Source organism: Nycticebus coucang, chromosome 4, assembly GCF_027406575.1.
Source record: "Nycticebus coucang isolate mNycCou1 chromosome 4, mNycCou1.pri, whole genome shotgun sequence".
NCBI lineage: Eukaryota > Metazoa > Chordata > Mammalia > Primates > Lorisidae > Nycticebus > Nycticebus coucang.
The window spans coordinates 148,123,326-148,143,582 of NC_069783.1; the positions used below are offsets into that span (position 1 = coordinate 148,123,326).

Sequence of the window (20,257 nt, forward strand, 5' to 3'; positions counted from 1 at the left end):
AAGTATCAAAAGTACCAATTTTCCTTCCCTGTAGGAAAGGCCTACATTATCAACAAGAAAATATTTTTTAAAAATGGAAAAAGAATATGAACTTCATTCTAGAAAAAGAAATGGAAAATATCGGGCAGCGCCTGTGGCTCAGCGAGTAGGGCGCCGGCCCCATATGCCCAGGGTGGTGGGTTCAAACCCAGTCCCGGCCAAACTGCAACAACAAAAAAATAGCCGGGCATTGTGGCTGGAGCCTGTAGTCCCAGCTGCTCGGGAGGGAGGCTGAGGCAAGAGAATCACATAAGCCCAAGAGCTGGAGGTTGCTGTGAGCCGTGTGACGCCATGGCACTCTACCGAGGGCAGTAAAGTGAGACTGTCTCTCCAAAAAAAAAAAAAAACTAATGGAAAATATCCTTAAATATAAACAAGCTACATTTCATTTCTATTAAGAAAGATAAGGCCAGGCGCGGTGGCTCACGCCTGTAATCCCAGCACTGTGGGAGGCTGAGGAGGGAGAACTGCTCGAGCTCAGGAGTTCGAGACTCATCTGAGCGAGAGTGAGACCCCGACTCCTAAAAAAATGGAAAAACCCGGGTGGCGCCTGTGGCTCAGTGAGTAGGGCGCCCGCCCCATATGCCGAGGGTGGCGGGTTCAAGCCCAGCCCCGGCCAAACTGCAACAAAAAAAAAAATAATAATAGCCGGGTGTTGTGGTGGGTGCCTGTAGTCCCAGCTGCTCGGGAGGCTGAGGCAAGAGAATCGCTTGAGCCCAGGAGTTGGAGGTTGCTGTGAGCCGTGTGACGCCACGGCACTCTACCCGAGGGTGGTACAGTGAGACTCTGCCTCTACAAAAAAAAAAAAAAAAAAAAAAAATGGAAAAACCCAGCTGGGCGCCACGGCGAGCGCCTGTAATCCCAGCGGCTTCCGGAGGTCTGAGGTTGCGGTGCTACCACGCCCACTGCACTCTGCTCAGGGGCATAGGGTGGGACCCTATCTCAACAACAAAAAAAAAAGAAAGAAAGATAAGGGTGGTTGGGGTTGGTGCACTTATAGCCCTGACTCAAGCCTTCCAGGCTTTATCCATGTAACAAACACATTTGCACCCCCTTAATATTTTGAAATACAAAGGAAAAATATAAATTATACATGATACTACCTTTTACTAAGCAGATCTGAAAATGTGAAAAATTAATACACTATATTGGTGTGATATGGGGCAACACATTCAATTGTACATGTGGAAGCAGAAAATGGTGAACCTATGGAAGACGAATTGCAATATTTGTAAATACATGTGTTCATAATGTGCATAGTATGTTCTAATAAAACATTTAAGTTTAAGTTAATAATCAATTATGTAGAAAAATATGCATATACAAAGCATTCATTATCTATTCCTTGTCATGGCAAAACACAATAGCAAGAAAAATAAGAAAAACAAATCATCCATCCAGAGGCTAATAAACAAGCAAAATTATATCAATAGTCAATTTTTAAAAATGTTATTTTGATATCTATCTAAGGAAGGGAAAATCATCTTTAAGGCAAAGTCAGGCTGACCTTTCTTTCCCCCTCACCCCCCAGGCGCATTTAGCTAGCTGCCTGCTGACCGCAGCCAGAGACTCCATTCAGAAGTTGGCCTGGCTCAAGGAGTAGGGCGCCGGTCCCATATGCCGGAGGTGGCGAGTTCAAACCTACCCCCCGCCAAAAACCACAAAAAAAAAAAAAAAAGAAGAAGAAGAAGTTGGCAAGCAGAGCCCGCACTCGCACGCTTCGGTGGTAACCGGGTGCGGGGAGCAGTGGGAACCGGGAGACCCGACGCCGGAGCCTGAGAGGACGCGCCCCGAATTTCTCCTCGCCTCGTCCCCAGACCCGCTGACCCCCGCCCCCCAGGCTTTCAAGCAGCACGCTTGCCGGGCACCGAGGCGCTTGGTACTTACCTCTCAGAATTTGTTCCACTGTCCGACTTCCTTGTGGTACTGAGAGATGTTAGTGAGCCACTGTTTATCGTCCAGAAAACCGCCACCGACAGCCACCGGCTGCGGCCGCGCACACACAAAGCACGACACAGCACAGCCAGCGGCAAGCATCCGCGGAGAGAAAACCGGGAGCGTCAGGCGCAGAGCGCTTCAACTGGAAACCCTGGACAACGTGCCTGGCCACGACGGAAACCGGGCAGGAGGCCAGCAGGGACCAGGGCGCCCACCGCAGCTTCGCCCAGAGCACGGAAACCGGGCAGGAGGCCAGCAGGGACCGGGGCGCCCACCGCAGATTCGCCCACAGCAGGACGCTGGCAGCACGCAGACCGGCGACAGAGGCACGTGGAGAGGGAAGCCCGGACAAGCGGCTCCTCACCTTGTCGAGACCTGCCCGGTGCCCGCAGCTCCAGCCGGAGACGCAGCGCCGCTCTGCCCACTCCCCGAGTCTGGAGCCGCTGCCGGCGCCTGCGCCGTCCACTGCGCCCCGCGCTGCCGCCCCGCCTCCCACGCACAGCCCCGCGACTCCATGCCCGACCCCCCAACCCCCGCCCTTACCCCTCCTCTACTCCTCCCTCCTCCAGCCCCCCGCCTCCCACCTCCAATCCCACACCCCTTCCACTCCACCCTTCTGCATCCCCCTCCTCCATCTCTGGCCTCTTCCTCCCCTCCGCCCCCCTTCTCCATCTCGCGCTGTGTCTTCCCTCTCCTCCTTCACACCCCCTTCTTCCCCGCTTTCTCCTTCCTACCCCCTCACCCCTTACCGCCTCCTCCATCCCACCTCCTCACTGGCTCCGGCTCCCGGGGCGACTCTCTGCTGAGCCCCTGCCAGAGGCAGCTCCAAGCCTGGAACGGGCGTCTCCTTCAAGCCTCTGGGTTCCGGAGGATCTTCCCAGCTCCTGGTGCTGTCTGCCCATCCTCTCCGCTCTGGCCGCAGCGGCACCACGCTCGCTCTCTCTGCAGGTGCTTCCGCCCTGAGATTTCCGGGGCGGTCTTTCAGATCTAGAAAAAAATAGTTCCACATTTCATGTAGAAAAAAATGGTATTTTCCTGGGAATTGAATTGAATCTATAAATCACTTTGGAAATAGCCATTTTAACAATACTTTTGATCATAGATACATTGTTGTGCTATCTGTTTGCTCAATTAAAATATATTTTTGTATCCATTAACCACCCCCATTTTATCCCCCCTACCCTTTTCGGCCTCTGGTAACCATCCTTCTACTCTCTGTCCCCACAAGACTGATAACTTTTAATATTTAGCTCCCACAAGCAAGATTTTTCTTTCTGTGGCTGGCTGGTTTTGAGTCACATAATGTTCTCAAGTTCCATCCATGGTGTTACAAATGACAGAATTTTATTCTTTTCATGGCTGAATAATATTCCTACAATAGGATATTAAAATAAATATTGTAGGAAGTTAAAAATTATCTGCTGTTAATAGCAGGAAATAGGATAATTGTTCATTTTTTTCTATGATGTTATGAACTTTTAAAAATTGTTTCTACAAAGTTTAAGATAGTTAAAATCTTGTGCCTTATGATGTAACTAATGTACTTTTATCCAGGTCTTGCTTCAAAGTATAGTATTGGAATTCAAACCTCATAAAAACCTTTGCATTTACCTATGTAATTTTTCTGAGAGTATTGTTTTGAAGTTGCATAATACACACTTATCAATAATTAGAACATGTTTTTTTACACATGATTAAAAAATTTACTCATTGCCTATCTATTCATATTTATTAGATATTATATTTAGTATACACACATTTATTACATTTAATACACAAATTATATGCAAATATAATTTAATTATAAATTATAATTATGAATATATAAATTCTATATAAATATATAAAATACATGAAGTTACTTACATATGTCCCCATTTTGGGCTCTTTAAGGATCATTTAAACACATCTCTGGAAGTCACACTTGGAGACAAAGCAAATTAAAGGATTTATCATACTCACAGTTCATGGGAAGAGGAGGTGTGGCAAAGGGCCATATAAGAGCAGTTCCCAAGCAATGAGCTCAACCAAGCAGGTGGGTATACTGAGAAGAGTGAGGACCAGATGCCAAGTGCTTTTATGGAGGTTAGGGGGGAGTCCACATGCAAAGAAGCATGAAGGAATTGGATTGCTGTGTTTGAATATTTCTAGGTCACTTCGATGGGATATTCACAGACAGAATGACAATTCCTAGTTTTGCCAAAACCTCCTAAATCTGTTGTTTTGGTCAGATTAGTTAAGCTGTTTAAGCATCAATTATTCTATCTATAAAATTGACTTAAGAACATTCCCTAATTCTTGTGCTACTACAATTAGCATTATGCATAAAATGCCACACGAAGTCCCTTCCTAGAATAGATGCTGAGCAATAGTTTGCAGTTGTTAAGGGCTACAGCATGCTGATATCCTTACAATACAGGTTCTCAAAAGGAAGGAGAGAAGGGAAAAATCTCCCTGCCACTAAGATGTATGTTAAAATCGTGGGTAGAAGATACATGTAATTTGACAAAGCTTTTAAATGATTTTTGTCCTCTTTCTGTCCCTTCCCTTGAGAATTACTGCTATAAGTATTGTTTTATTAAAGGATAGGATGAAGTCTATGAATACTCTTTATAAAGTCCCTCAGAAGGAGACTTTTTGTTTATCTATCTATTATTCTTCAGTCTACATTGTCTGAGCATAGCAATAAATAAAATATAAGTGACAGGAAATAATATTTGTTCACAAAATTACTTTGAGCTATTGAATTGTATTTCAAAATTATTATTTTTTTATTTTCTGAATAAGATTTCTTTCCTTGGGCAGTGCCTGTGGCTCAGTCGGTAAGGCGCCGGCCCCATATACCGAGGGTGGCGGGTTCAAACCCGGCCCGGCCAAACTGCAACCAAAAAATAGCCGGGCATTGTGGCGGGCACCTGTAGTCCCAGCTACTCGGGAGGCTGAGACAAGAGAATCGCTTAAGCCCACGAGTTGGAGGTTGCTGTGAGCTGTGTGAGGCCACGGCACTCTACCGAGGGCCATAAAGTGAGACTCTGTCTCTACAAAAAAAAAAAAGATTTCTTTCCTTATTCCATTCATTCCATTCCAGGTCCTATGAAATTTCTAATTAGCTACCTGGGAAATAGCTCGCTCCCACCCCATTTTTTGGCCACTTTATTAGTCTTCTGGATTTCTCTCAATGAGGTATTTATTCATAGACTTTTCTGGCCTACACTTGATATTTCAAGAGCTGGCATTTCCAAGGCTTGTCTCTGGACTCTAATATTTAGTCATAGGAATTGGAGATGGATGAGACCTAACGGTTCACTCCCCATCTGCCTGCCAAATCTGATGCTGTTTTCCCTATCATTTGGCATTGATTTTTACAAAGCTGGTGCTTTATTCACTGACATGCTTTTAAATGCTGCATTTTCACACATATATCCGGAATATCTATTACACCAAGTTTTAAATTCAACCCGTGGTTATTTCTTTTGACTGAGATCACCCCTAATAATAATATTCTAGAGAAGATATATATGTATCTTTTCATAAATACTCACTTACATCTATACAAAATGCCCAAATCACTAATTATTGTGGTCAGTTTAGTGCACCTGTTATTTCAATGAGCAAAATACAAATCAAACAAATGTCTGGGATAGAGATGAATAGCCTATTCAGTCAGAATTTCAGGCCCAGTCTCCAAGTATCACTATCATCCACTCTATAGATTTTTGTGCCAGTAAAATACTTTCTCTTCATTTAAAAGTGCAGTCCGAGTTCTTGTGGGCGTTCTCATTCTTCCAAAGGATAAGTTCTTCCATTTTAAATCTTCTATCATATTTAAGCTTTATTACTTTTATTATGTTAAATTACAGATGCATAGTGGCAAATGGATTAAGACATCAAAATAAACACATTTTAGATTCATCTTCAAATATTTTCCCACACCAGACCCATCTACATCTACCTCAAACATTCATTCTTGGTCCACTAGGAAATATCACTGATCACTGTAACACTGTTTAGAAAATTGCCTCAAAAGAAACTTTTCAAAGACTGTTTTGATAGTAGAATGTGACTTACATGTGATTCCTTCATATAGCTCTTATAATGTGTTCATACAGTAAAAGATGTTCTAAATCAGCAGTTATAAATTGGCAGACAGAAGCCTAACTTGTGCCCAGAGTCTGTGCTCTAACCTTAGTCAGAGAATTCAGAACTGGCTTAAAATGCCCCCTCCTTATGCATATAAATCCCTGTTATTCCTATTTGAAAGCCAGATAGTGACAAATCCAGACTAATGTCATACTAGTCGGCTATTTGGTTCATTCTCTCTCTCTCTCTCTCTCTCTCTCTCTCTCTTTCACCATTTGACTCAAAGTCACCTTCACCTTATTTATTCTCCTGCATTATTTGTACACAGGTCTTTTTCACTTGATCATAAACTACTTTGAGGGCAGGGGCTATAACTTGTATCTCAAGGTTCCTTGCATTTGCCAAACTGCTTGTGCTTTATAGGCTCAAAATTAAAATACATGAAGTGAAATAAAAATGCCTTCTTGGATCTTTGTAAATGTTAAGCAATTATGACAATATTTTCTGTAGCTTATCCAGTGGGTGATGTAGCAAGAGAAATAATCCATAATTATAAGGATTACTCAATCTTTGGGAATTGTTGTTTATCTTGATGGTAGAGAAGGCAAAACTCAGCTGATGATATCAATAGGTTGGTGGAGATCATTGTGAACAGGTAAGTTCCTCCTTAGTTTTAAAAATTCACAATCTCCTCAAACCTCCATCCAGCCATAGAAATTCCAATACATTTTTCAAGCTAATGTGTCATAAGATAACTTTTCTTTTGAGTAATACTATTAGTGACACACTCTCCTTCCAAAACATAGACTTTAAAACCTGGCCTGGGCTATAGGGTCAGCACTTGAATAACATTTCAAAGCACAGTAAGCATATTCTTTTCTCTACCCTTTTTTTTTTTTTTCTTTTTTGATCAGTATAAGGTAAGTGTGCCATGGAAATTTAACTAAAGGGTCAAGTATGCTGTGAGATAAGGAAGGTTTAAAAAACCACTCTGGATGTTGGAGTCAGGGCCAGAGAGTAGGAGACAAAGAGTAAGTGTGAGATGGTTCATTGTATGAGTCACCTGGACTGGACGAAGGGTGCCCAGACAGTCTGTACACTACTATATATGGATGTGTCAGTAAGGATGTTTTTGGAAGGGATTAGCATTTGAATCAGTAGACTGCCCTCACCACTGTGGGTGGGCACCAGCCCCTCCACTGAGGGTCCAGATAGAACAAGAAGGCAGAGGAAGGGAACATGGCTGCTGTCTGTTTGAGCTGGATCATCTGTCTTCTGTTTTTGGACATTGGTGGTTGTAGTTCTTAGACCTTTGAAATTGGACCAGGACTTTATCACTGGCTTAGCCTGAGTTACACTACCAGCTCTCTTGGGCCTCCAGCTAGAGCACAGCAGATCACTGGACTTCTTTTTTTTAATTTTTTTTTTTTTTGTAGAGACAGAGTCTCACTTTATGGCCCTTGGTAGAGTGCCGTGGCCTCACCCAGCTCACAGCAACCTCCGACTCCTGGGCCCGAGCGATTGTCTTGCCTCAGCCTCCCGAGTAGCTGGGACTACAGGCGCCCGCCACAACGCCCAGCTATTTTTTGGTTGCAGTTTTGGCCGGGGCCGGGTTTGAACCAGCCACCCTCAGTATATGGGGCCAGCGCCCTACCAACTGAGCCACATGCGCCGCCCAGATCACTGGACTTCTTAACCTCCATGATCATGTGAACCAATTCCTATAATAAATCTCTGTATAGGGCGGTGCTTGTGGCTCAGTGAGTAGGGTGCCGGTCCCATATGCCGGAGGTGGTGGGTTCAAACCCAGCCCTGGCCAAAAACCACAAAAAAAAAAATAAATAAATAAATCTCTGTATATACACATATTATACATTAAGAAATTTGTCATATCTGTCTATATCTGTATATATTGATCCTTCTGTTTCTCTGGAGAACCATGGCTCATACAGGGGAGTATTTGATTAAGGGTCTCGATGAGCCAGTGTTCTCCGAGCAGTTACATCCTAGTCTCTGGTGGGTGGGAGCAACGTGGTCTGGAGTGTCTGCAAAGGGAATGTGAAGAACAGGAAGGATGATATTATAATATGCTAGTTCCTTTTATTAATCCTTTACTGTGTTTATCAAATATGTAATATATGTTTACATATTCTCGTATCATATCATTTAGAATCAGAGATCACAGGGTTAAGGGTTAATATTCTGGATAGTTAATTCTTACTTATCCTTCAGATCTCAGACCACATGTCAGTCCTGTAGGGAAGCTCTTTTTGTCCCATCTCTCTTTACTCTAGAACTGGCACAGGTGTCAAGGGATCCAGTGTCTTTCCTTCCTGCCGTGTAGTCACGACTTGCACCGATACAGCGGGATGTAAGCTCCCTTGCTGGAATGCAAGTTCCACAAAGTCAGAGGTCTTTACTTTGTATACTGGTGAACACTAATTAGTGCTTGTCATACTATAGGCACTCAAAAATGTTCTTGGAATATACAATAAAAATACTACTTATCTTCCAGGTATCCCTCACTTTTGTGTTTTTTTAATGTCAAACTGGCATGTTTTTATTAATAACTACTCACTTTGGGGTCCTCAGACCAAGAAGAAAGAGAGAAAATGTCTCCTTTAGCTTGTGGGCCTTATGTTAAGAAGAAGTGACAAGTGACTCTTCATTTTTTTTTTTTTTTGAGACAGAGTCTCACTATGTCACCCTTGGTAGAGTGCTATGGTGTCACAGCTCACAGCAACCTCCAACTCTGGGGCTTAAGCGATTACCTTGCCTCAGCCTCCCATGTAGCTGGACTGCACGCACCTGCCACGACACCCGGCTATTTTTTGTTTGCAGATGTCATTGTTCTTTAGCAGGCCCAGTATGGGCTCAAACCCACCAGCTTCTGTGTATGTGGCCGGCACCCTAGTCGCTGAGCTACAGGCTCTGAGGCAAGTGACTCTTTCTTTTAAGGCAGACTCTCACACATTACCCTGGATAGAATGCCATGGCATCATCATAGCTCGCAGCAACCTCAAACTCTCTCAAGTGACCCTCTTGCCTCAGTCTCCTGAGTAGTTGGGACTATAGGCACCTGCCATCATGCCCAGCTAGTTTTTTCCTATTTTAAGTAGAGATAGGGTTTTCATCTTCTTCCTCAGGCTGGTCTCCAACTCCTGAGCTTAAGCACTCTACTGGCTTTGGCTCCTCACAGTGCTAGAATTACAGGCATGAGCCTCCGCACCTGGCCAGAAGTGGCTCTTGATTGTATAAAAAGCCCTAGTAGTGAAGGGGCTTGGTCCTCCCAAATGAAAGCATTTTTCCTTTACCCCATTCTGCACTTATTGGGCACCTAAGCTCCCTAAGCAACATGTAGGGGGAAACTAGATGAAATTATATGTCTGATACCCCAAGTATGGCTGAGGATAAGTGGCAGACTCTATTTGAAGGAAGAGGATGCTGACATCCAGAAGAGGAGTCACCCCTAAGTTGAGGATGAAGACTTGCAAAAGCAGGTGCTGCTAGGGTAATGGTGTGGAGCAGCCGTTTCCTTCACCCATTCAAAGTTGACACTCCACGGTTAATAACAGCCAATCTGAACCTGAATTAAAGGTTCAGCTGTATATGCTCTAATTCCACCTGTGGGAAAGAGATCATTCAGCTCACAGAAAAGCTTGGTGCTCAGTAGTGGATTATGCCAACTTCTGAAGTTAAAGGCAATCTATAGATGAAGTGGCTTTACGCATAAACTCCAATCTACCTGTGCACACCTGTCCTAGTGTGCCCAGAGCAGTGTCACAGCAATGCATCAGGTATCGCCAGGTGTTGTGTTGAACAGTCATGACAAAGGTGCTAGATGTCCATGTCAGGGAAATGTGCAAAACAAGGATTTCTTGTACGTATTTGAAGAGCAAAGATATTCCAGAGGTAAGAGAGTCAGAAGGTTTAGGAACCGACCTATCTTGGGCCATTTACTATCTCTGCACACTATGCATCTGAAGAGCTGGCCAGTCTGACATTTGTGGCTATTTCTGAAGTGAAGAAACAAGCATGAGAGTGTTGCATGTGCTGGTTGCCCCCACAGTCCCCGGGGCAGCAACTGGGGTCTGAGCTTGCCTGCAAAGGACCAGGATCCTATGGATGGTCTGTCATCTCTTTGCCCCACACCCATTGTTCCCTCCATCAAGGGCCCAGCCAGGGCTTCAAACTGTGTTAGAGAGAAAACTCTCTCCCTAGGACTCAGAGCTCTTGGAGAGGAAATAGGATGTATAACTTCCTCTTTGAGTGCTGTATCCCTGGACACACACTTCTGTTTCAAAAGCCTGGATGCTCTCAATTTAACCAACTTTATCTAGATTAGCCAAGAAATGAGATTCGAGTGATTGTTGAGAACTAAGGTTTTATCTGTACTTTGGGCTTAGCCTGAGCCTGTTCTGAGTGGAGGGCAGACACCATTCTGCCTCTGCTGCTGGAGATGGTGTGGATGCAAAACTCATTCTGTCAACATTATCAGCAGGGTTCTTTTCCTGGTGTAATCCATCCCTGTCCAAAACTAAGAAAGAGAGAAGTAATTGATGTACTAAGAAAAAGATAAATCAATCTCAAAACTTATTCAGTGAAACTTTTTAAAGAATAAGGGTAAAATAAAGGCATTTTAAAGATAAATGCAATCTAAGATTTTATTATAAAAAGATCCTACTGAAGGGATTGCTAAAGTTGGCTAGTTATTATACTATGTGTATATATATTGATATGCAGATATTATTTTTTGTTTGTTTGTTTTTCTGAGACAGAGTCTTACTCTGGTGCCCTAGGTAGAGTGACATGGTGTCATACTTCAGCAACCTCAAACTCTTAGGCTCAAACCATCCTCTTGCCTCAGCCTCCTGAGTAGCTGGGACGATAGTCACCCACCACCCTGCTCAGCTAGTTTTTCAATATGTAATAGAGGTGGAGTCTCGTTCTTTCTCAGGCTGGTCTTAAACTCCTGAGCTCAAGCAATCCACCTGTCTCGACCTCCCAGAGTGCTAGGACTACAGGCATGAGTCACCATGCCTGGGCTGTAAATATTGATTCTATAAAACATTAACACTTAAATTTAGGGGATAATAGGTAGAATTAAAATATTAGCTCTTAATAAACATAACAAAGTAAAATATTGGATACTAATAATATAAACTTTTATAAATGAGTAAAGAAGTGTGATCTGAATTAAGGCATTTTAAGGATATATTACTGTTGATGAGAAGAATAAAGATACTAATTTTTTATTTTATTTAAATCATAGCTGTGTACATTAATGTGATCATGGGGCACCATACACTGGTTTTATAGACCATTTGACATACTTTTATCACACTGGTTAATATAGCCTTCCTGGCATTTTCTTACTTATTGTGTTAAGACATTTATATTCTACATTTACTAAGTTTCACATGTACCCTTGTAAGATGCACCAAGGAAGGATAAGAATGGTCACTTTATATTTGTTAAGGGTAATACTCAATATGATGAGATATCAATTAGTAATATTTATGCCCCCAATCAGAATGCACCTCCATTTATAAGAGCAACTCTAGCAGACATGAGCAACTTGATTTCCTCCAGCTTCATAATAGTTGGAGATTTTGACACTCCTTTGGAAGTGTTGGATAGATCCTCCAATAAGAAGCTGAGTAAAGATACTAATTTTGATGACCTCTACATACAGTCAAAAATTATTTTTTAATAGTACCCATAGTTCAGTGGGTAGGGCGCTGGCCACATACACCGAGGCTAGCGGGTTCAAACCTGGCCTGGCCCCACTAAAACAATGACAACTGCAACAACAACAACAACAACAAAAGAATTATTTTTTGAGGCATCATAATGGTGTGATGATGTTTAAACGTTTAAATCCTTAACTTTTAGAGATACACACTGAAATTATTTCAAGTGAAATGATATGTTATCTGAGCTGGGCATCACAATATCAAATGGGAGACCTGGGGGACAAGTGTAGGTGCAGATGAAAACAAGATTTTTCCATAAATTAATAAATATCAACACTGTGTGAAGGGTAAATAGGGAAAGAGTTCATTATAATATCCTTTCTACTTATGCCTGTTTGTAAATTTCCCATAATACAATTGTTTGCATATATACATACACACATATATAATTTATACTAGTATATATGCACATACGCATGCACACTTTTTATACACACACACACACATATATATATAGATATAAAACAAAAGATGTCTGTGGTGGAGACAGTCCTGTATATTCACTTTTCATTTATATACTTTTAAAAATCATTCCTTTAGGGCGGCGCCTGTGGCTCAGTCGGTAGGGCGCCGGCCCCATATACTGAGGGTGGCGGGTTCAAACCCGGCCCCGGCCAAACTGCAACCAAAAAATGGCCGGGCGTTGTGGCGGGCGCCTGTAGTCCCAGCTTCTCGGGAGGCTGAGGCAAGAGAATCGCTTGACCCCAGGAGTTGGAGGTTGCTGTGAGCTGCGTGAGGCCACGGCACTCTACCGAGGGCCATAAAGTGAGACTCTGTCTCTACAAAAAAAAAAAAAATCATTCCTTTATTTGCGAAACTTGGTAAATGTAGAATGTAAATGTTTTGGCACAGTAACTGAGATAACGCCGGAAAGGCTATGTTAACCATTGTGATAAAAATGTGTCAAATGGTCTATGTAGCGACTGTATGATGCCCCATGATCATATCAATGTATACCGTTATGATTTAATAAAAAAATAAAAAATAAATAAAAATCACTCCTTTTCAATGAATTTATTCCAGCATTCATTTACTCAATAAACATTTATTTTGAAACTGTTTATACTTTCCACTGCATGCCAAGTACTGGGTTTGGGATCGAAAATGTGCATAAGACATAGGAAACCTTCCCTTAAAGAAATCAGTGCAATGAGGGAGACAGAAGGTAATTATAATCCTGTGCTGTGTCGACAATGATAGAGACACACAAATTCATACAAGACAAGGGAGGAACAGCTAATCCTGCCTGGATCACAGAAAGCTTCCAGAAGGAGGTCTAGGTCTTGTCTCAAAGAATACGTAAGAATTATTCCAGTGAAGAGGAAATGTGAGTGGGAGATTCCAGGAGGGAGGAAGAGCACGGCTTGGATAAAGGTAGCAGACTGGGAACACCAGGTGGTGTGGAAACAGTTCAGTGCTGGAGAAACGTGAAGTGGTGAGATGTGAAGTTAGATAGCAGGCAGGGGGTGGATCAGATCTGTAGGATATGTTCACAAGTTTGGGTCTTTTACAGACCATGTGGCTACAGCAAGTTTAATTTCTTTCTTTGGAGGGAAATGACATAGTTACATGGTTAGTGTTTCACTCTCTACAGATAACTCTGGTAACTATGCAGTAAATCAGGGGTTGATCTGGCCCGCCACTTGTTTTTGTAAAGAACGTTTTATTGAAATGCAGCCATACCCATTAATTTCCACATTGTCCGCGGCTGCTTTTGCACTCAGAGTTGAGTGACATTAAGGGTAGATTCGAGTAGTTGTGAAAGAGATGAACATAAAGCAGATGAATGTGAAAACACGAGCCCAGGAGACCAGTTGTGATGCCACTGAGATACTCCAGTAAGAGGCAATGAGGGCTAGACCAGGGCAGGGGTGCAGGAATGGGAAGTAGACAGTATTTAGAAAGTAAAGTCAGCAAAGTTAAGGGTCGCTTGTATACTTCTAGTGCAGGTGAAAGATGATGTCACCAATTGAAAGCAAGAATGTGAGAGGAGGTAAAAATGGGGGAAAAGATAATAAATTCAGTTTTAAATAATGTGAGTCTATGATCACTCAGCGTCATCCCACCTGTCACCTCATATATGAGGCTCAGGCTCAGGAAGGTCTCAGCTGAAGGACTGGGACAAGTGTGGCTGTTTCAGGATGGTGATAAAAACAAATGAATAGTCAATGGCTTGTTTTTTAGGCTCTGCCAAAATAGTCTTGAATCAAAAATGGCCCTACCTCATCCTAATATCATCAAATCTCTCTCCACATAGATCCAAGGTGACATCTGAAACCTCCACTCTGTCATAAGCAGACTCGTTTACGTCCTTGGACCAAAATGTCCCCATCCAATAACTCTCCAGAAACAAAATGGAAATTGTTTTTGGAACCACTTCCTGGTGTCCTCCTGAGAGTGGACTCATTAGTCCTTGTTCCCCTGGTGCCACATGCAGGGATTGAGGCCCAGGCCATTGCCTCTGTGTTAGTAAAAAGAGAAAATGAGAGCAGGCTCTGCCATCTCAGTTCACCTCCCTCTTCTCCTTCTTTCTTTTATATCCTGACCCTCCCACTTACTGGTTTGAGGTCTTTGCTAAGCTACTTACTCTCTCTGTGCCTCAGTTTCCTTGCCTCTGGAATGAGAACAATAACAGCATCTATTCAGACCACCATAAGGATTAAATAAGATAGATTCAGGCGGAAGGGCGGCCCAGCCAGCTGGGAGGGAGAGCCCGTGTCTGGGGGACGCGGTGGGGAGCAGGAGGCAGCTCCCAGTCCAGTTCCATCAGGTTCTCCCAGCGCCCCCGCCGGTTCTCAGCAGCTCAGGCGGCGGGAGGAGAGGCAGTGGCCGGGCAGCACAGCTTCGTGAAGGCTCTCGGCGCGCTGCGCCCGCAGGCACCCGGCGCGCGCCCTGCCCGCCCCCAAGATGCCCAAGAGGAAGGTCAGCTCTGCCGAAGGAGCCGAGAAGGAAGAGCCCAAGAGGAGGTCCGCGCGCTTGTCAGCTAAACCTGCTCCTGTGAAAGTGGAAACGAAGCCAAAAAAGGCAGCAGCAAGGGATAAATCTTCAGACAAAAAAGTGCAACCGAAAGGGAAAAGAGGAGCAAAGGGAAAGCAGGCCAAAGTGGCTAACCAAGAAACTAAAGAAGATTTACCAGCAGAAAATGGAGAAACTAAAACTGAGGAGGATCCAGCCGCTAATGAAGCAGGAGAGAAAGAAGCCAAGTCTGATTAATATCATATACCATGTCTTATCAGTCGTCCCTGTCTCCCTTCTTGTACAATCCAGAGGAATATTTTTATCAACTATTTTGTAAATGCAAGTTTTTTAGTAGCTCTAGAAACATTTTTTAGAAGGAGGGAATCCCACCTCATCCCATTTTTTAAGTGTAAATTGCTTTTTTTTTTAAGAGGTGTAATCATTTGCTGGTTGTTTATTTTTTGGTACAACCAGAAAATAGTGTGGGATGTTGAATTAATGGGAGGCTGTGACTATCTTGGGTGTGAGCTTAACATTCCATAGATGGGGATTAGTTTTTAAGAAGACAGACCCACGATCTACAAACACATGAAAAAAAGCTCATCATCCTTAATCATCAGAGAAATGCAAATCAAAACTCCTTTGAGATATCACCTAACCCCAGTAAGAGTAGCCCGCATAACAAAATTTCCAAACCAGAGATGTTGACGTGGATGTGGAGAAAAGGGCACACTTCTACACTGCTGGTGGGAATGCACACTAATATGTTCCTTCTGGAAGGATGTTTGGAGAATACTTAGGGACCTAAAAATAGACCTGCCATTGGGTCCTATAATTCCTTTACTAGGTTTATACCCAGAAGACCAAAAATCACAATATAACAAAGACATCTGTACCAGAATGTTTATTGCAGCCCAATTCACAATTGCTAAGTCCTGGAAGAAGCCCAAGTGCCCTTGACCCACGAATGGACTACCAAATTGTGAGAAGTGACACTATCATTTTCTTAGACAAACATCCTGGGCAATTGGGCTCCTTTTAGTTTGTTGTTAATACAACCGGTTCAGCTGAGTATCTTGGGGAACCTTGAAAGACCAGTTCTGGTTATTTTAACCTCCTCCCTGGCTTATCACATTGGTTTATAATTCTGACACATTTGCCAATAGCTTCTAGGTGTCACTGAAAGAAATACCTAAGATAAACAAAGAGCATATTTTATTCTTAAGATCTATGTCTCCATGACATATCAGGGGAAGATTTAAAGAAAGCCAAAGGGTGCTTAAGTGTGTGTGTGTGTCTTCGTGGGTGTTTATGCAAAACTGGGACTGCATGTTCCCCGGCTTTGGTTCCTTCTGTCACTTCCCAGATTGGCTGAAATCATTGGAACTGATCCCTCTGCCCTTTTAAACTCTGATTCAAGCTGAGGGCAAGGTGCCACCTGATTGGCACCTGAGGGGCCAGCAAAGCGTCTGAGAAGAGTAACAGTGCTCCTACTGGTGTGCTGATGACCTGGACTTGACAGTAGGAACCCTCCCCAGGGGCTCCTGAAGCAGCAGGATTACATCCCCGGAGTCTGGCCCACTGGCAGATGCGAACTGCTGACTAACACCCAATATAAATGTGGCAGTTGGCAGAGACTGATCTTCCACGCTGTCTCTGCAGTGGGCTGTGTCTTCTGGGGATAGCTGGGGTCCGTTCGGCTTGGTCTCTCCCTCCTCTTTTCCTGCTAACTATATTCCCTTTTCTTCAGGGAATTTCTCTCAACTGTTGGTGAATCTAGTGAGTTAGATTAGAAACAGTGCCTGATGCTGCCATCGGGGTGAGAAGGGGACAACACATAGTCCTGCACCCCTCTGGACATTGTTGAGAAACCTATTATAGTAAGCTGGGGCTCATTCTGGACAGCAATCTCTCCCTTACCTGCCGTAGTCAAGCTTCCAGGTCTGCTGACATTACCTGCTCTATCTCTTTCCTGTCTCCTCTCCTACCACCCTCGTCCCAGCTGTTATCTTCTTTCTCCTAACTGATGTCCCTGCATTCATTCACTCGGGGCCACCTCCATCCAGCCTAATGCAGCTGGAATTCTTCTCCACTGTGATAAAAATGTGTCAAATGGTTTATGAAGTGAGTGTATGATGCCCCATAATCATATCATTGTATACAGTTATGATTTAATAAAAAAATTAAAAAAAAAAAAGACACATAGGATCGTATCAACCCACTTCAATCCTGGCTTCCCAGGGCCCTCGGATAAAGACACAATTCCTTGATGTGGCTCATCAGCCCTGGACTTCTCCCTCCCCCTTTCTCCTATTACCTTGCACCACTCTTTGCCGGCCCTTTTTATTTTGGCTACTTAGACAGTTTCTATTATAAACATACTGCTTTCACGTGCTGGTCCTTCTGTCCAAAACACCCTTGCCCTAACCCTTCACCTAGGTTACTCATCCTTTTGATCTTAGCATTTCCTTAGGGAAGCTTTCCCTGACCTCCTCCAAGGTCACATCCTCCCTGTATGCTCTTCCACGCCCTCTATCTCTTCCTCAAAGCACTTGCCACGATGTAATTTTATACGTGTTGGCCAACTGATTCATGTTGTCTCTCCCACTGATTATGAACTCCGTAAGCCTAGGCACGGGGTCATTTTTGCTCATAATAGTTGTTGAATGACTGACAGTGAGTGAATTGATCCACGTAGTGTGCTTCCAACATAGACTGGGCAAACTGGAGCCTTTTCCCCAGAATTTCTCTTATCAAAAGTGGAAGAGGCAGGCTCTGGGCTACAGATGCCCATCTTTCCTGCCTCTGGTGCTCACCTGTCTGTAAAATAATACCTGGCAGGCCAGGTGTGGTGGCTCATGACTATTATTCTAGCTCTTTGGGAGGCCAAGATGGAGTACTGCATGAGGCCAGGAGTTCATGACCAGCCTGGGCAACATAGGGAGACCTTGTCTCTACAGAAAAACAGAAAAATTAGATGGGTGTGGCAGCACATGCCTGAAGTCCCATCTGCTTGGGAAGCTGAGGCAGGAAGAGTTCTTGGAAAGCCCAGGAGTTGGAGGTTGCAGTGAGCTATGATTGGGCCATTGCACTCCAACCTGGTGGCAGAGGGAGACCCTGTCTCAAAACAGTAAGAGTAATAATAATAACACCACCTGGCAAGTAGAGAGGAAAGAAGGTCCCGCCAAGATGAGGTCCCTCACTCCATCCCCAGACCCCTGAGCTCAGGAGTTCTTTCTTCAATTCTCCAAGCCTCCCCCAAACATTCCCAGTTGTGAAGCAATAGCTCTTCAGTTTATGTAAGCTTGTTTGAGTTGGACTTTTGTCACTTGTAATAGAAAGATCCTTGGCTAAGGCAAGTCAACCTGCTCTCCTGGGTCTAGAGATGTAGGACTGGAGAGACATTAGGTTAAGACATTTAAAAAAGAACTTGTCCAAAGGCAAGCTAAACATTCCATATGATATGGCTTATCTGCCTACTGCAATTAGCCTGGACAGATGCCCATTACCTGTCATGGGAAAGGTGCTCCTGACTTGCTGGCAAGCATTTTGGGGCATAGCTAAAGCATTTCATTTGAATGCTGAGTTCCTCTTTGCAGCAAATAAGCAGTCACACGTCTAACCAGTCATACAGTCACGTAATGTACATGATTGTGCACCTACTACGAGCAAAGTAGAACCTACTGGAAACAAAGCAAATACAATTCAGCCCCCTTGAGAGGTTCAGAGTATGGTTTGTTAGGGAGTGTGGCATAAACATAAAGAACAAGACAGAAAGTGCCCAGAACTTTTGTCAGGGAGCTCCCCCCGCACCCCCTGGAAAGGCTGCATGAGGGGCAAGACCGCACGGGCTTCAGAGCCAGAAAGACCCCAGCAGTGAATGTCCCCGGTGCTGCTCACTGCACTCAGCCTTCCTTCGCCTCCTGTGCTGTAAAATAGGATAATTCCCTTGCATGTTATCAGGAGGATTAACTGAGATAAAGTACATTAGCAGCAAAGCAGGGAGGCACCCAGCAAATTGGAGCGAATGTGCTCAGGGGTACTTGGAGGGCCACCTGGAAAAAGCCCTTGCCCAGAATAATATACCCTCTCACCCTCACGGGAGCCATGACATTCGGAAGCCCAGCATTAGGAATTTGGTTTGGGGGCTTATGATCCGATTGCTAGAAGACTCTTGTTAAAATGCAAGTGTGTTATTTAATGCAAGTGCTAATACAGTGAATAATTAGAAAATGTGAACACATATCAAAGATCAGTTACCTTGCTGGGTGCAAGGGCTCAGGCCTACATGTAATAACAACACTTTGGAAAGCCAAAGAAGAAGGATCATTTGAGGGCAGTAGTTGAAGAAGACCAGGCTGGGTAATATAACAAGACCCCCATCTCTAAAAAAAAAAAAAAAAATTAGCCAGGGATGGTGGTGGGCACCTGTAGTCCCAGCTACTTGGGAGGCTGAGGCAGGAGGATCTGTTGAGCCCAGGAGTTCGAGGTTATCGTGAGCTACGATAATGCCACTGCACTCCAGCCTCAATAATAGAGTGATATCCTGTCTCTTGAAAAAAAGAATCAGTTAAGTTGATTAACAAAGAGCAGACTAAGAAGGAGGACCTAGAAACTTGGAGAATAAGGCAAACGACAGTATGACCTCGCTGCGTGCCGATATGACCTCGCTGCGTGCTGTGGGCTATAGCACGTGCTTTTCGTGCCCAGTTGACCTTGCACAATTGACCAAGCTCTTGGTGGCTCAGTTTCCTCATCTGAAGAGGCTAAGAACAGCATCTCTCTCATAGGATTGTTTTGATAATTAATTAGGATAATGTGTAAAAAGCACACACCACAGTGTCTGGGTGAGCCAGCCTTGGAGCTCAGGTCTGTCTGAGTGGGTAGGAAGCACTGAGGTCACGGTACATCCAGTGGGAGGTGGGGGGACACCACAAGAAGAGGGAGTGCTCAGGTCCCTGCTGCTGGGACAGATAGGATGCTGTGGTACCACCACCATGTCCTGCTTTCCCAGCCGAGATGGCCACTGATGCAGGTGGATCCTTTGATGGTAAAAACTTGAAAGAAAAAGATGTGAGCAGATTTCACTCACCTTGAGGAAATCAGTCCCTGAACTTCCCCAGTTCTGTGAATGGCACCTTTTAAGGTGTGTTCTCTCCTCTTATACTTTCCAAGGCCTAAGATGTGCTCTGTATCTAGCATTCTAGGGACAGATGAACTAACCGTGAACTGAGGCAGACAGGAGAGAGACTCTGTTAAATGACCTAACAGCGTGTAAACTCCAAGACTTCTTGTTGCAACAGTCCACAGGGGGGCATTGCACGCCAATTCATAACTCGTGGAATTTTCCATGCCATCACCAGCCCGCAGGAGAAACCACACCCAGACCAAGACAAGGGACAACTCCGTCATTTACCTTAATGGGCATCCTGTCTGGCCTTTATTAATTCATCTCCTCTTCTGCTTGAAGGGCAAGGGAGATTTTT

The 20,257-nt window shown here is 44.0% G+C and overlaps 2 protein-coding genes across 8 annotated transcripts in view; one reads left to right on the forward strand and one right to left on the reverse strand.

The window, feature by feature from the left end:
- The window catches only part of LOC128583189 (laminin subunit alpha-1-like), a 58,326-nt gene extending 55,249 nt beyond the window's left edge, over positions 1-3,077 (reverse strand). For 6 of the 7 annotated variants that reach the window (XR_008379408.1, XR_008379412.1, XR_008379415.1 and 3 more), the window contains exon 1: positions 1,927-2,201. Coding sequence is in view for 1 of the 7 variants with exons in the window: in XM_053587202.1 (XP_053443177.1) it covers positions 2,744-2,986 (243 nt within the window). In the remaining 6 variants the exon portion in view is untranslated. Of the gene's footprint in view, positions 1-1,926; positions 2,202-2,743 lie in introns of those variants that run through there. The other variant, XM_053587202.1, reaches the window with a different exon arrangement.
- Positions 3,078-14,617: 11,540 nt separating this feature from the next.
- On the forward strand, positions 14,618-15,325 carry LOC128583191 (non-histone chromosomal protein HMG-14-like). The gene has a single exon (XM_053587204.1). It carries the CDS (start codon positions 14,721-14,723, stop codon positions 15,024-15,026), a length of 306 nt encoding a protein of 101 aa, XP_053443179.1. The 5' UTR covers positions 14,618-14,720; the 3' UTR covers positions 15,027-15,325.
- Positions 15,326-20,257: the final 4,932 nt, after the last annotated feature.

Excerpts from the sequence above, each read along its gene's own strand:
- LOC128583191 (XM_053587204.1), top strand. The coding sequence starts at position 14,721 with ATGCCCAAGAGGAAGGTCAGCTCTGCCGAAGGAGCCGAGAAGGAAGAG.